The 15,950-nt window shown below is 44.9% G+C and overlaps 1 protein-coding gene across 1 annotated transcript in view; it reads left to right on the forward strand.

The window, feature by feature from the left end:
• Positions 1 to 15,938, forward strand: part of gys2 (glycogen synthase 2) — a gene marked incomplete at both ends in the record, with an annotated part of 19,004 nt that extends 3,066 nt beyond the window's left edge. The window contains 14 exons of the mRNA XM_079236168.1: positions 213 to 404; positions 532 to 717; positions 4,571 to 4,715; positions 8,316 to 8,433; positions 8,549 to 8,669; positions 9,426 to 9,532; positions 10,044 to 10,103; positions 10,217 to 10,295; positions 11,962 to 12,075; positions 12,447 to 12,573; positions 13,792 to 13,887; positions 14,052 to 14,215; positions 14,471 to 14,551; positions 15,768 to 15,938. Of these exons, the coding sequence (XP_079092294.1) occupies positions 213 to 404; positions 532 to 717; positions 4,571 to 4,715; positions 8,316 to 8,433; positions 8,549 to 8,669; positions 9,426 to 9,532; positions 10,044 to 10,103; positions 10,217 to 10,295; positions 11,962 to 12,075; positions 12,447 to 12,573; positions 13,792 to 13,887; positions 14,052 to 14,215; positions 14,471 to 14,551; positions 15,768 to 15,938 (1,761 nt within the window). The remainder of the gene's footprint in view (positions 1 to 212; positions 405 to 531; positions 718 to 4,570; positions 4,716 to 8,315; positions 8,434 to 8,548; positions 8,670 to 9,425; positions 9,533 to 10,043; positions 10,104 to 10,216; positions 10,296 to 11,961; positions 12,076 to 12,446; positions 12,574 to 13,791; positions 13,888 to 14,051; positions 14,216 to 14,470; positions 14,552 to 15,767) is intronic.
• Positions 15,939 to 15,950: the final 12 nt, after the last annotated feature.

A 15,950-nucleotide genomic window follows, 5' to 3' on the forward strand; every position in this document is an offset into this window, starting at 1 on the left:
GCTCATGCAGGAAAATAGGTCCAGTCTTAAATGTAGAATGACCACATGTAGAGATTCCTCTTCTCCTTAAGTTAAGATGCTGAACTCTTTCTACCAGTTACTCGCTCTCATCCCAGTATGTCTTCAGTGCACACTGGAAATGGATTCTGAAGACTGATTTTGAAAATGGTGTCTCTCTCACCGGGCCTCCTTGGCTGATGTTGATGCTGCAGGTTCATTTCGGCCGCTGGCTGATCGAGGGCAGTCCCTTTGTGATCCTGTTTGACGTTGGCTCTGCAGCCTGGAACCTGGACCGCTGGAAGGGGGACCTGTGGGAGACCTGCAAGATAGGCCTGCCCTACCATGACCGAGAGGCCAACGACTCCCTCATCCTGGGCTCCCTGATTGCCTGGTTCTTCAAGGAGGTCAGCTTGTGTTCAGCACGCTGCTTATCAGTCCATTCCCTACATTTCAGCCTTGTATCTCCTGCTGCATTTTATGGTTACAAAAGAGCCGTAGCGAACCACGACTATTTACAACGTTGTTTTCCAGCTAACAGACGAGCTGGGAGGTACACACCATGTCATTGGTCACTTCCATGAGTGGCAGGCCGGACCAGGCGTGATTCTCTCTCGCGCCCGCAAGATCCCCATAGCGACGATCTTCACCACCCACGCCACCCTGCTGGGACGATATCTCTGTGCTGGAAATGCCGACTTCTACAACAACCTGGACAAGGTAAGAGGTCAGGATAGTTTTCCATCTGCATATGAATGCAGAACCTGAAGGCAACGGGACAAGATCTTGGTATAAAGAAGCATTCTGGTTTCCGTTTGTGATCTGGCTGCCGATCTCATTGGAGCTTTGGTTGGATGCCGGGACGGAGCGCAGTAGAGGCAGAGCACACTTGTTAAAATGTGATCTTGGAACCCATCGGCAATCGTAGCTTTTTATCCGCTGAATGATAAAATGTAAACCGAGTCCCCCTGACCCGCTTGTGAAACAATCCGGTCGTCTCTCAACTCCAAATCCATTCTGGCTTCTCAAGTGGCTCGTCGGATTGTAATCAATGACCGGCACACGGAAGAGGAAGGTTTGGTCCGAGTTTGGCCAATCAGTATACAGATGCATGCCCATACTGTCACTGTTGAAAACTAGAGTGTAACACATATTGTCACAGAGCACATTGCCACACTATTATTGGAGGTAACCATGCAGTTCCAGCATTGTTTTCTCGTTTGAAGGCCCTGTCCTGACAGGATAGGAACACTTGCTTTGGGTTCCAGAGGGAAAGTCTGGAGTCTGTGTTGGACTCTTGTCTCAATTACTGGAGACAGACAAGCGTGGTTCTTCTGCTTGCGGACCTGTACTTCTATAGCCCTCTTCTAGTCTTCCAACCACTCTTAGCACTTTAACACTACTTGTCATCCTAAAATCACAATTTACAATCTGTACACACAGATACTGATGGCAGTGGCTAAGGTGCCACCTGCCATCAGTATCACCATACACCGTAGGCACAGCTACGGGAGACATGTTTGGAGCACATTGACGAATTGGGAAGGGATGGATTGCTGGGGTGCAGTTGAATGGCAAAACTAAGGATGTAAGGATTGTGTATTTGACTTTTGAACACATTTAAATCCTTGAATATTGAGTATCTGCCTGTACCAAGTCAGATCTGCTACATGTTTCTATTATGTCTTTGCATTTTAACGTAGGTTACGTTCTCTTACATTTTTGTGGCTTGAGGCTCATTTTTTGTGCAATCTGTCCACGGTTGCACATTTTTTAATGAAGTTTTTTGAGTTGCTCTAAGCAGCAACTACTAATAACAAATCATAAAGGTTTCAATTGAAGTATCTGCTTCTCATGGTGTTGCACTTTGAAAAGTGACAAGTATTAATGTGAAGATTTGGGGAAAAGATAGGGGAGTCTAGTTTGAAGTGTACATCCCTGCATAGAGTGGGTTCAATCCAGCGTTGTGTTGAGGGGATTCAGATGCTGTTGGACCATCCAACAAGAACTCAGCTTGAAGCTCCAGTTTACTCTCCATAAAACCTGATGCTCTGTAAGCCACGATGACTTTGTGTATGTTGAGACATTCTAAAAGGATTATCATACAGTCAAAACGCGTTGAGCACCAGTACTGAGCAGCCAGTACTTTTAAAGGGACTTTGGTTTCACGTGTTGGTGCTGATGGTGGCTGTCTTCAACATTCCAGGAACTTTGACGAAGTCACCTGTTTAATTGTTTGCTTATTTGACAGTTTCACCTGCAATTTAAACATTTACAGTTTGAAAAAGTCCAGGAAGTGAGAAAATACTCTCAGCTATAACTCCTCGACCTACAAAACAACAACACATGAAGTCCTGATAGCATTCAACTTCTATCTGAAGCCAAAACCACCAGGTGTTCTCATGCTGCCTTTGGGATTAACCACAAGTGATGATCACATATTAACCATGAGATCTTCACACATTCTGCTTGTCCACATGAACAACATATTGAAATCCACAATCCATGACAATAGCAATATGCACACAATATGCACACATTGTTGTGTTCACCAGATTCATCAGATTCATCTTCACATTCAAAGGTTCAAGCCCCAAAGCGCAGCCTTTTACATCCACTTAGAGCATCATTAGTGACGTTGAGTTGTGTGCTGAGGGTGATGTTTGTAATTGGCATCTAAAGGTCAGCATGGAGGTAAAGGTCACTCACTTGCTGAATGGATAACTGACAGACAAGGAGTTTGTAATAGGAAGTCCAGAGGATTCATATCAATATGCATTTTCAGCTCTGTTGACACGATGTAGTCAGGATAGAAGAAACAAAGCAGAAATGGAACCAGAGTACTAGAAATGCATTTTGTAAATAAATACAAAATAAGTAAATTGCATTAAATGAAATGGTTTAAAACCTTCATATGTTCTTAGTTTCATGTGACATACTAGTGGTAAATAACCAAAACATTTTGAAGTAGAATTGGCAGTGGCTAATGAGGATTGGTGAGGAAACTCTCAACGTTAGGAACAGCGTGGACCAAACATGCCTTTGGACAGACCTACACCTGATTAGTGTACGTACTACTGACACATGTGACGTCAGCGTGAGCGATGAGCTGTGATGGTGGAGCATCAACATGTCTGGGAACTATTTGGCTTTCTTTGCCATCAGAATTTGTGTTGGTTTGTGGCTTCATGACACTGCCTTCCATTAATAATAAATGTCTTGTAGTTTAAAACACAAGCATGCAGATGTGTCTGGTTCCTGGGGAAGTCCCTGTTTGTCTGTGCTTTATGTCAGGGTTTCACAATATTATCCAGAAGGACATACAGTAACATGATAAAAAATAAAGAAATCACGATGTTAAGTTTTTATGGTTGTGGTGTGAACATAGCATTAGCTCAAACAGTCAAGTTGTTTGAATGTAGTGAATTCAATTATAAAGACATTCCTATTCTTCACCTATTAGCTCAACGCTTTTATGTTTTATATATGTGTGGGTGATACCATAAACTTGAGTGCTTTTCCAGACTTCTCCTTGAGCTTGGATTGTACCTGTACATCACTATGAACAACATAAAATGAGCAGACTTATGCAAAAATAATCATGACTTTTGTGGCGGTGTCTGTACCTGCAGAGACCCTGTCCTCAGCCCATATTTTCTTATTTAAGGTTTTTGGTCACTACAAAAGCGTCGTGACCAGGTGCCGATCGGAAGCACGGTTCCAAGAGCTCCGACATATAGTAGACACAACACCAAAAAAAGCCAAATACAGTCCGCAAAAATTACAAAAGTTAATCTGTGTTGAACAGCGGGGAACAATGTCAAAACCATTGGAATATTTAAATAATAAGTATCGGCTCATAGTAGAATGATTTGTCCACAGGGCTCGAGGACCAAATATAAATATCTGACAAAACAAAAGCAGCAACATGATTACATTATTTCCGAATAACTTTTGTACATGACTGTCATATTAACATTGGAACAAAACACCTGTCAGGCAAACACAGCAGCCTATACATAGAACATGCAACTATGTTCTGAAGATTAATGAAGCACCTGGGTCCATGAGAGCGCTGTCCTTTTAGCAGTGAGAGGAACCCGCACTCACAATAACACCTTAATGGCCGTTAACTCAGTGGCCGTGGCATGTTCTATGTATCGGCTGCTGTAGAGTGCTGCAGCACTGGCTGCATTGTTAATATTTAGTACTATGTGAGCTATAGTTTCCCAAAAACTCATTTTTAGTTATTAGCTGCTCAAAGACATACAATAAAAGTAAAATATCACAGTAATGAGACCTTTACAATGAAGATGCTCAAAAGCCATCAGCATGAATATAAGGTGTTTAATGCCACCTCAATCTAACTCACCCAGCTGGGTTTATTCTGAGAAGATCTGCAATCAAATGAATTGTTCTTACGTTCAGTGTTGAATTCTGGTTTTGTGAATAATTCTCATTTTGAACATACAACATTCAAAATGAGAATCCATGAAATAATTGCCCCTCACACAGTATCGACCCGTGTGTGTGTGTGTGTGTGTGTGTGTGTGTGTGTGTGTGTGTGTTGTAGTTCAACATTGACAAGGAGGCTGGCGAGAGGCAGATCTACCATCGTTACTGCCTGGAGAGAGCAGCGGTTCACTGTGCGCACGTCTTCACCACCGTCTCCGAGATCACGGCGGTGGAGGCCGGCCACATGCTGCACAGGAAGCCAGGTGGGAGGAAGCTTTCACTGACAGTGGTCCAACGTGTGTCCACCTACCGTTTAGTCTGCCAGACAAGATGTATGAAGTCCCAATACGTAGTTTGTCAAATGCAGTAGGGCAGAAACAGGATGTCTTACATTCGTTCATGTTTTGCAGTATTCAAGCCATCATGTCTCTCTACCTCCTTCTGCTTAATGGGTCGTGGCAATCTGGATCATGGACCATGCATACTACTCATTATATGAATAATTTCTGTCACATTCATGTAATGTGCTGTAACTCCGTTACATTATTCATTCTTGCCACATGACATCTATTGCTTCTGTCCATCCGGGGAGAGGGATCCTCCTCTGTTGTTCTCCCTCAGGTTTCTTCCCCTTTTTTTTCCCTGTGAAAGGGTTTTTACTATCTTTTTGGGGGAGTTTTTCCTGATCCGATGTGAGGTCCCGGGACAGGGATGTCATGTGTACAGATTGTAAAGCCCTCCGAGGCAAACTTGTATTTGTGATGTTGGGCTATACAAAATAAACTGAATTGAATTGAATGTCTGCTCAGAACAGAGAAGTGGTCGCCATGGATACTGACCAGCCGGCAGATATGAACATCATATCTCTCAGAGCAGGAGGACTGAATACCCTGTTAAATCTAAAAGCTCAGGATAAACACAAGAGGAAGAACACTGTGTGAGAACCAAGAGGTCCTCTTCATGTCGAGGTCAACAGAAAGAAGGAAGGAAGGAAGAAGACCTCATGTTCCCCACCTACCTCTGGGAATCTACTATGCATGTGTATCCAGTGCTAGCATTTGCTCAGATTAAACATTTGTAGACGAAAACCTTGACTAAGATGACCCACACCTTGACCCTTTGTGTACCATCACATACTACACCAAAGGAAAGGTCATAGTCTAAGGGAATGAAGCCAAGCTGGGGTCATTTGATGAGGCCAGACCTGTTGGAACCCGAGAGGATCAATGTCCTCCAACAGGAAGCAGACGAGAACTCAATTGAGAACGCAACACTCAAGTACATCTCTGCCTCTGCAACACCTGCCGGCTCCACCAACTTCCCAGAATTCCCAGAATTCCCAGACAGCCGCGTTGTAAGTTTATTTATAGCACATTTCAACAACAAAGCCGTTCAAAGTGCTTCACATAAAACCATTAAAAGCAAAACGTAATGCAAAAGTTTGAAAAACCATAAAAAACATTCATTTAGATTTTAATAGAAATTGCAGTGTAGTTTAAGAAATACAATACTTTAGTGAAATGAAATAATATCCTTGCATCTGGTTCAATTAAAGGCAACAGCAAACAGGAAGGTTTAAATCTGGACTTAAAGGAGTCTCCACTGCCTCGGACACACAGCCCTCCTCACGTCACCATGACTACATACAGAGATCAGAAGAGGATGCATCACCTTACCCAATATCCACCTGGCTCTCCCAACCATTGGCACTGGGACCTCCATGATGGACTCCATCTCCCAGAGAAAGCCTCCTACTAGAAACATTGGAGATCTTGGTGTGGTAGAAAGGAGCTTTGCTGTCAGATCTCTCCAGTACAGAAACCTGATGTCACTGACCCACAGGTCAACCGCCATTTGTCTGGTGACCCCTGGTTACCACAGCACCCGTCACCCATCAGAGCAACCTTGAAATGAATCAACGTGCTTTAGGTCTGTACGTAGCTAACGGGAGGTTCAGAGGGCTGTTGAGGAGATTCACATACTCATGGGTCTAATGTTTGAGATTACACAATCACTATCAGTGCATTCACTGTCAGACGACAATCTCCCCTTTTTGACCACAACCATACAGTACATGTGTTCTTTAAACTTAATGACTAAAAAAGGAACAAAGTAAACTATATAGATAAATCCTCTTTACAGAGAGTAGAGCCAAATTCTCACCAGATCTAACCAATCACATGTTGATATACTGTGTGATCAAAATCAGCAGTATTGTTGGTGTAAAAGGTTAAGAGGTTTAATTACAAGCTACTTTGAAAGACTGTGGTGCATGGCCTGTTAGTAAAGACGGATCATGATATTATCATTATGAAGATTCGGTAAAACTTTTTTAGATGGGGTCCAAGAGACGGGTAGAAGGAGAAGTATAGACATTGTTAAAATCATTGGTCAAGGTTGAGGGGAGAAAAGGAGTCTGAATATTTATCAGGTTGTACAGCTGTTGTAATTTTGACTGTAATAGTTTTGTCATTAAAGAAGTTGATACTAGTATTTATCCTTTGTCCAGATCCAGATCACATCAGATTCACACAAAGGATTATTTATGGTCCCTAAAGGACGGAGCTTGATATCCCATTACCTGTTCTCCAGTTCAACCATTACACACATTTACCTCAAACTGTTGTTTTATTTGTAACTTACTTTTTACTTTTAGCTACATTGACAAATGCATCGATGCCATTGTACCGACTGTGCGGACATTCCCAAAAACTATGACTGTAACCCAGAGAACATACATTTTCCTTGAAACCTAATTTAGCATTGAGCTCAGTTGTACGGGGACGTAATTCTGAAGGAGACGGGTTGCGGAGAGAGTCAGCAGTGAGAATCTGGACACACCATCACTTACACTGCGAGACAACAGCAGAGGCCCAACAGGAACTCAAGGATACTCTGCAACGTCGACGGGTCTCCATCACGGCGGTACGGCGGTTGCACCGGCGCTCAAGGCTCCACAGAGAGTGGTGAAAACGGCTGAGCACTTTACCAGGATGGAACCGCCACCACGGAGGACCCGCTGCATAAAGAATGCCAGGGACATGCTCCACCTGGTCCTGCACCAGCAGACTCAGCTCCACCTGGTCCTGCACCAGCAGACTCAGCTCCACCTGGTCCTGCACCACCAGACTCAGCTCCACCGGTTCCTGCACCAGCAGACTCAGCTCCACCTGGTCCTGCACCAGCAGACTCAGCTCCACCTGGTCCTGCACCAGCGGACCCAGCTCCACCTGGTCCTGCACCAGCAGACCCAGCTCCACCTGGTCCTTCACCACCAGACTCAGCTCCACCTGGTCCTGCACCAGCGGACCCAGCTCCACCTGGTCCTGCACCAGCGGACCCAGCTCCACCTGGTCCTGCACCAGCAGACCCAGCTCCACCTGGTCCTTCACCAGCAGACTCAGCTCCACCTGGTCCTGCACCAGCAGACTCAGCTCCACCGGTTCTTGCACAAGCAGACTCAGCTCCACCTGGTCCTGCACCAGCAGACTCAGCTCCACCTGGTCCTGCACCAGCAGAGCTCCTTCTGAACTCCTGAGCTCATCCTTTTGACAACTTCCCTTTAGCTTGACATACTTTGACTTACTGTTTAAAACCATAATAACTAATCATGCATATACTACATACTACATTCATGTTAACAATCAGTTTATACATTTTGCAATTAGTGTCTACCACAAATATATGCATTTTTATGTTTTATTCAAAATGTATATTATACCTTATGCGTTAACATATGTAATACATATTGTTTGAGGGATCACCGTTGCCAACAATGACTGCTTCGCTGTAATTGTCGCCTACATGACAATAAATAAATATAATCTGAAAGTAAACCTCCTGTTGCTGCATTGATGGCCCAGATGTCGTGACCCCCAACGGGCTGAACGTGAAGAAGTTCTCAGCCATGCACGAGTTTCAGAACCTGCACTCCACCAGCAAGGCTCGCATCCAGGAGTTTGTCAGAGGACACTTTTATGGGTGGGTGGAGTTGATTCATGTGTGATCATCTTCTTTTGTTTTATTAACATTCACAAGCTCAGGAAATGATGCTTTCTTGACTGGACAGTAATTGTAATTCTTCTCCTTCTGGCAGTCATCTGGACTTCAACCTGGACAAAACCCTCTTCTTCTTCATCGCCGGACGCTATGAGTTTTCCAATAAGGGAGCTGATATTTTCCTTGAATCGCTGTCCAGACTCAACTACCTGCTGCGGGTGAGTGTGCATTGAATGTGCAAAAAGTATCCCTTCAAAAGAATTATAACTATTGGTGAGAGGTAGTTAGGATGGGCCCAGTGCACACTCACACACACACACACACACACACACACACACACACACACACACACACACACACGCACACACACACACACACACACACACACACACACACACACACACACACACACGCACACACACACACACTTACGCACACACACACACATGCGCACACACACATACGTAGACACACATACGCACACACACACACACATACGCACACACACACACACACACACACACACATACACACACACACACACAAACGCACACAAACACACGTACACACAAACACACATACACACACACACATATACGCACACACACACATACGCACACACACACACGCACGCACACACACACACACACACATACGCACACACAAACACACGCACGAGCATGCACACCACACGCACACACCCACGCACACGCACACACACGCACACACGCACACATACACACACGCACACATACGCACACGCACACACACCACGCGCACACTAAGGAGATTAGTTTGGGATTATATAGAAAACATCCTCACGATGTTTGAGTTAGGCGTTGTCCATGTCGGAGCCCTGTAATTGATGATCCCCGGCATTATAACCGTGTCAAAAGAAAGGACAAGAGTACATCCTCCAGCATACATCCTGCCCCAAAGACTAATCCATCCTGTTCCTCCCATGTTCTCCTCAGGTCCACAGAAAGGATATGACAGTAGTAGTGTTCTTCATCATGCCAGCTAAAACCAACAACTTCAATGTGGAGTCCCTGAAGGGACAGGCGGTACGCAAGCAGCTCTGGTATGTTGATTACATCACAGTCCGATAGCAACGAGCAGAACCACCATCTGATCTGCTGCCTCACGTCTTCACTGCAGACCTGGAGAACAACACATCAAGCTCTTAATGCAAATAATGATGTGGTCTCTAAGAAGCAAAAGCAAACGCAGCGTGACCTCTTGGAGGTAAAGGAGCGCTTCAACTTCTCACCTGAAGGTTAACCTTCATGTCACCATGTTCATGATCTTTACCTGAACCTAACTTTACCTTAACCTAGCCGTGGCACACAGGAAACCGTGAGAGGAAATACTTTGAGATGCCAAACTTTTTCTAATTTGTTCAGACCCCTGAAGCTAACAATAGCACCTCAACATGTTGGATGGTCTCTCACCATCTGGCCCACTGATGTCATCCTAACAGAAAGTTAATAATGTCCGCCCTAGTTCTTGCTTTTGGCACCGTTGTTGGTTGCTGGTGGTTCATGAGTTTGGGGAACATGGTGAATAGAAATGATTGTGTTTGACTCTCACAGGGATACAGCTCACACGGTGAAGGAGAAGTTTGGTAAAAGGCTGTATGATGCTCTGCTAAAGTAAGTACATGGAGACTGAGTGGGGTTACAATGTGTTCATCAGCACTGGTTCTCTGTGATGAATGATGATCAGCATGTTCAATGTTTGTGTTTATTGTTGGTTCTATCCTCAGAGGCATGATCCCTGACATGAGCTCCATTCTGGATCAAGACGACTTCACCATTATGAAGAGAGCCATCTACGCCACTCAGGTATGTTGGTTCTTCCATCTGATCTTCATCTCTCATTACGTCTTCTGTCACTCGGGTTTCATCATGTTGCAAAAATAAAAAAAGGATATCATGTTTTATGGGCTGTAACAGAAGGCCAGGTGATTGGACTCCATCGTGACGAGTTAAGGGAAAGGGGCGAGTGATGCTGTGGTTAGACCAGAAACATTCATCTACTGGTGATGATGAAGGGAGTTGCTGAAGATCCAATGATGGGATGAAGAGCAGGGTGGGGCACTATATGATGAAGACTGGAGGTGAATGGGGTGGAAGGTCACAACCTCGTTAACGTTACCTCATTAACATTAACGTTAACGTTACCTCGTTATCACGTTAATGTGAACGTGGTAAGCCCATAATCAGCGGATAGAGTAGAAGCCACAGAGAGAGAGATTTGTAAATGATTGAGTGTGCTTTTTTCTTCATTGCATGAGGTGTTCCTCTTGTAAACACAGAGCTTTTTGCCCCAGACCAGCAGGCAGGCGTTGAGGCCCTGTCAGTCTGGTCATGTGCAGAAGGAGGTTTGGTGGAATGTGAGCTGCACAGATCCACAATCTCCTCCTCTGGTTTTTGTTCTGGGATGGAGTTCTGTAGGAACACAGTCCAGGCTTGTCTACTCTGTGGCAGGATTGACCCTTTGCTAAGCCCCGCCCCCCACTGCTACTCAGGATGTCATGGCGCCCACATTGTCCCTAACTGCACTCCCTGAACATTTTTGTATCTCATTTTTAGAAATGCATCATTATTACAAAACGTCTTGCTCCAAATCCACGACAGCAGCCTGAAAGAGGCTGCATGAGTCCACGGAGCAGAGCTGGAGGGTTGACCCTTTCTCTCTGTACATGTTGCATTGTATACTGCTTGTACACACATTTCCCATTTTTGCAAGTTTAAAAAACAAACGGCGACCTGTAAGGACAGCGATTCCTGATTTACATTTCTGTTGTCCATATGGTTAGTACTTCTCAGGTCTAGTTCTCCTGACTGTGAAGGAAAAATAAAGGGTTTCTGGTGTTGCTTTGTGTTGTGATGTGAGACAGTGATCGGATATCGTTAGGTTTAGATAATGCCTTCTCTGATCAATAGCTCTCAGAAAGGTTGCTAGTTGCGGACCACTGACTCAAATACTGATGGGGTCATTTCTCCTCACTTCTCTGCTCTCTGCATGTGTGTTTGTATCTGTGGGACGTATAGAATATGAACATTTACATGTAGGAGTGTGAATTCAGCTAAAATGCCACAAAGGCATACATGAAACCATGAATATGTACATTATGTGTCTGTCCAGTGGAGTTAGCAGGAGACTCAACATGTTTCAGATTTTAATCTGGTGCAATGAGCATAAACCACATTGATAGATGAATTGATGGCATGGAGTGTTAAAGCACTTTTCTTTTGACTCAACGTCAACACTGTAACCTCTCAACATTCTGATGATCATGTCAGTTCATTTATTGACGATAGTATAAAGAAAATACCGGCCACATCTTACATATTGCACCTTTTTAAACTGACATCATGATGATGTAAATCTAATCTAAAACATGATATATAGAAATGCACAGTATGGAAATGTGGTGATTTAAAACTCCATGCCACTAACAGTCCAAACTGACCCGTCCCCTCTTTCAACACAACCTATATGCAGAGACACACCCTTCCTCCGGTGACCACGCACAACATAGTGGACGACTCCACAGACCCCATCCTCTCCAACATCAGACGTATCGGCCTCTTCAACTCCAGGAACGACCGTGTGAAGGTGATCACATCCTGAATGCTGCTGTCATGTGTTCATCATCATCATGCTTTGTTCTATGGTCTGTTTGTGGGAAGTTCTGAGGCATGACTGTGCTGATGATGAAGAACAAGGTTTGACAATAGAGGTCAGAACAAGGAGTGTGCAGCCATGCTAGCAGCTCTATGAAGTTGACCACAACAATGCTTTGAGCTAAATCTCTAAAAAAACACAAACATCAATACTGATGTGCTAGGCAATGTCAGTAGGCTGCATGGTCTTGGAACCGTGAATGTGTGTACAGACATGTGTGCAGTGTGTCTTGAAGATAAGTGAACACTAAGTACAATATTTCCCAGTGGTGACGAAAGCTTTGAACACTGTCCTCCTCTCAGATCATCTTCCACCCTGAGTTCCTGTCCTCCACCAGTCCTCTGCTGCCGATGGACTATGAGGACTTTGTTCGTGGCTGTAACCTGGGAGTGTTCCCCTCCTACTATGAGCCGTGGGGATACACACCTGGTAACCTCACACTGTAACCTGCAAGCATGCACCTACACACACTGGGGTTCATGTTCCTGAAGGTGTGATGGAACATCTCCACTGGGCTCAGACTCTCCACTGTGACTGTGACCCGTACTAAGAGGAAGGGGCTGAATGGTTAAGCACAGGATGGTCAGTTAGACATCGGTGTATCGATGTCTTAGTGATGACTAATCCTACCTCATCCTTTATAGCTAGACACACCCTGCATCTTGACTCTTCCTCCCTCCGACTGCATTGATTGTATGATGATTGAACCTTCTCTGCAGAGAGTGAAATACTCCGAAGACAAATTCATTTGATCAATGTTCTTTATTTCAGCATCATAGGAATATTAAATTGTTTTTCCACCACAAAGTACAGCGGAACAGATCTCTACAGCATCCACATGAGGCGATGATGGACCCTGTATATCCAGAGCCTGTGAATCCTGCAAGACATTGCAGCTTACGTTGCATATTGTGCTGCATTACTAATGCATGACACACTTTGATCAGCAACCTCTATATTCTGTGCTGGCTTTGCAACCAGGCAGTTTATGTAAGTAGACATGGACTCAAATATTCTGTCCCTGCTGGTTTACAATTGCTCAGTCCACAAGTCAGCACACTACTTGATGCAATTGGGGATTGAGTCACATCAGCTTGTGGCGACCCAAAGAAGTCACAACCTTCTGGTGTATTTTGTCACCTGATTTCCAATGACAGCAACCAAATCTCTTTCGACACATGTAGAATCTGTAGGCAACGGGATGATATTCAGAAATCGTGTTCAGGTTTCCTTTTTGTAGTCCAAGTAGTATTAAAAAATATAAGAGGATGAACACATTGGCTGAGATGTAACCCTCCAGGTATCATCTGATGATGATTTCACTTTGTCTGGCTTCATTCTCATTGTCTCAACACCAACTCCAGCCTCACATCTCAAGTTGCTAATCAGACTGTGAACAACGAGAAGCTCAAGGAAAAGGACGTCTTGGCCCAGATATCTGCCGGCTACACCGGAACCCCACAACACAGCCCAGCTCACCCAGCTGACCCGTCTCACCCAGCTCACCCAGCTCACCCAGTTCACCCAGTTCACCCAGTTCACCCAGCTCACCCAGCTCACCCAGCTCACCCAGCTCACCCGTTGTCAGACGGATAGACGGTAGATCGGTCATACTCTACCTCTCTGAGCTGTGTTGTGTTCCCCCAGGTGAATGTACTGTGATGGGCATTCCCAGTGTGACCACCAACCTGTCTGGTTTTGGCTGCTTCATGGAGGAACATGTGTCAGACCCTGCAGCCTATGGTGTGGACACACACACACACACACACACACACACACACACACACACACACACACACACACACACACACACACACACACTTGTCTTGAACCAGTGTGCCTCGTGTCTAAACCAAGTCCAAATGGACATGCCTGTCTCCCCCTCCTGTCCTCACTGCCTCTACCAGGCATTTACATCGTGAACAGGCGGTCCTGCTCCCCGGAGGAGTCCTGTAACCAGCTGACACAGTTCATGTTCAGTTTCTGCCAGCAGTCTCTGCGCCAGCGCGTCATCCAGCGGAACCGGACTGAGAGGCTGTCTGACCTGCTGGACTGGAAATATCTGGGACGGGTCTGTTTCTTCTGCACCACCAGATGTTGATAGAAGAGAGAATGTGTAACACCTAGCAGGCAGAATACTAATCCATGTCTGCTTCCACAATTCACACGACAATAATCAATATAACTCTTTGAATGCATGAAACAGTGATAAAGAGATTTCCATTTAAAACCACAACGAAGCTTCTTCATTGTCACCCATCTCCTTTTTCATGCGAAAGCATCTAAGTTGTCTAAGTTGTGTATCTCTGCTGACTTTGATTTGCAGTTCTATATCCACGCCCGCCACCTGGCGCTGAACAAAGCTTTCCCAGACAAGTTCAAGACTGACCCCATGGCCCCGCTGGAGGTGAGAGCATGAACTAGAGAATGAATACCTCCGCTGGTCCAGGGTCATCCAATTACAACATGCTAACCATGGAAATGGCACACAGGCTGTAGGGTTGTTCATCTCAGCATCTAAGTATGAAGTGACTGTTAATTAGGAGGCAAAATGATCCCAATGCCTTTGCTGCACCTGGATATCTTCTGGGTAGAGGGTCTTTTACATGTCTATGTCCACTGCTATGAATATGATTCATGTTAGAATATTTAAAGTGGTATAATGATGTACAGAGACATCATTTAAATTAAGAGTCTCACGTTTGTACTCATTTCCCAAACATGCCCCCATTCATTAGATCTGTGGCCCCGTCCCATTCTATAGCATGGAGCCTGTCATGTACAAGAGTAGCAAGAGGTTTCATTGGGAAAAACCTTTCACACATTTGGGTTTTTATTAATCACAACATTTAATGTGTCTTACAAACGGAGCATCATCTTGTGCTGTCTGTGAGAACCTGGACCAAAGTCTTCCTCTCACATGTCATGCACCACACGGGAATCCCTCTCATGCTCTGACTGACACACACACTGGATACTGTGGGTTGTACCACATGTGTCAAACTGTAATTGGCAGCTTAACATTTGGATGATTGACAAGACATCCTGGTGGAGCTGAAGCCGATCCCTGTTACATGATATAAGACTCACAATGATCAGGTTTGATATACATTTCAATGTCAAAGTCACAATTACACTACATTTAGTAGACATTAACATGTCTTATTGCTAGAGTTATAACATCTAGCTGAAAATAAAAAGGAAAAGAAGGGAAGGAAAGGTGGATGAGGGAGAAACAAGGAGAGAAAAAGATAATGATGGTTGGAAAGAAATTGGAGGAAGGAGAGGATGAAGGAAAGAAGGAATTCAACAGAAGACAAGAAAGAGGGGTAAGGAATAGAATACAATGCAAGAAAGACAAATGAAAAGAGGGCAGAGGGTGGAGAAAAGAGAAAAAGAAAGAAGGGAAGAAAGAGGAGAATAGAAGGACTGAATGAGCGCGAAGTGTAGGCAAAAAGAAATGAGAAGGAAAGTCCCAGATCTCTGATGTAGTTTCTCAGGAAGCCTTCAGTGCGACCCATGAAGCCACTGCTTGAGGAGGAAACTCTGCTCAGACACCAGGAAGCTGCTGAAGGCCGGACCTCGTACGGTGTACTTTATCAAATGTGACTTTGTCTCCGCAGACCGAGGGCTTCCGTTACCCACGGCCCTACTCGGTGCCCCCCTCTCCCTCGGCCTCCGTCCACTCCACCCCCCACCACAGCGATGATGATGAGCCCTACGATGAAGACGAGGAGGCTGAAAGGGACCGACTGAACATCAAGGCTCCCTTTGTGCTGGGCGCTGTGCCGTAGGGCAAGAAGAGC

The sequence above is a fragment of the Taurulus bubalis genome, assembly GCF_910589615.1.
Source record: "Taurulus bubalis genome assembly, chromosome: 20".
NCBI classification, from domain to species: Eukaryota; Metazoa; Chordata; class Actinopteri; order Perciformes; family Cottidae; genus Taurulus; species Taurulus bubalis.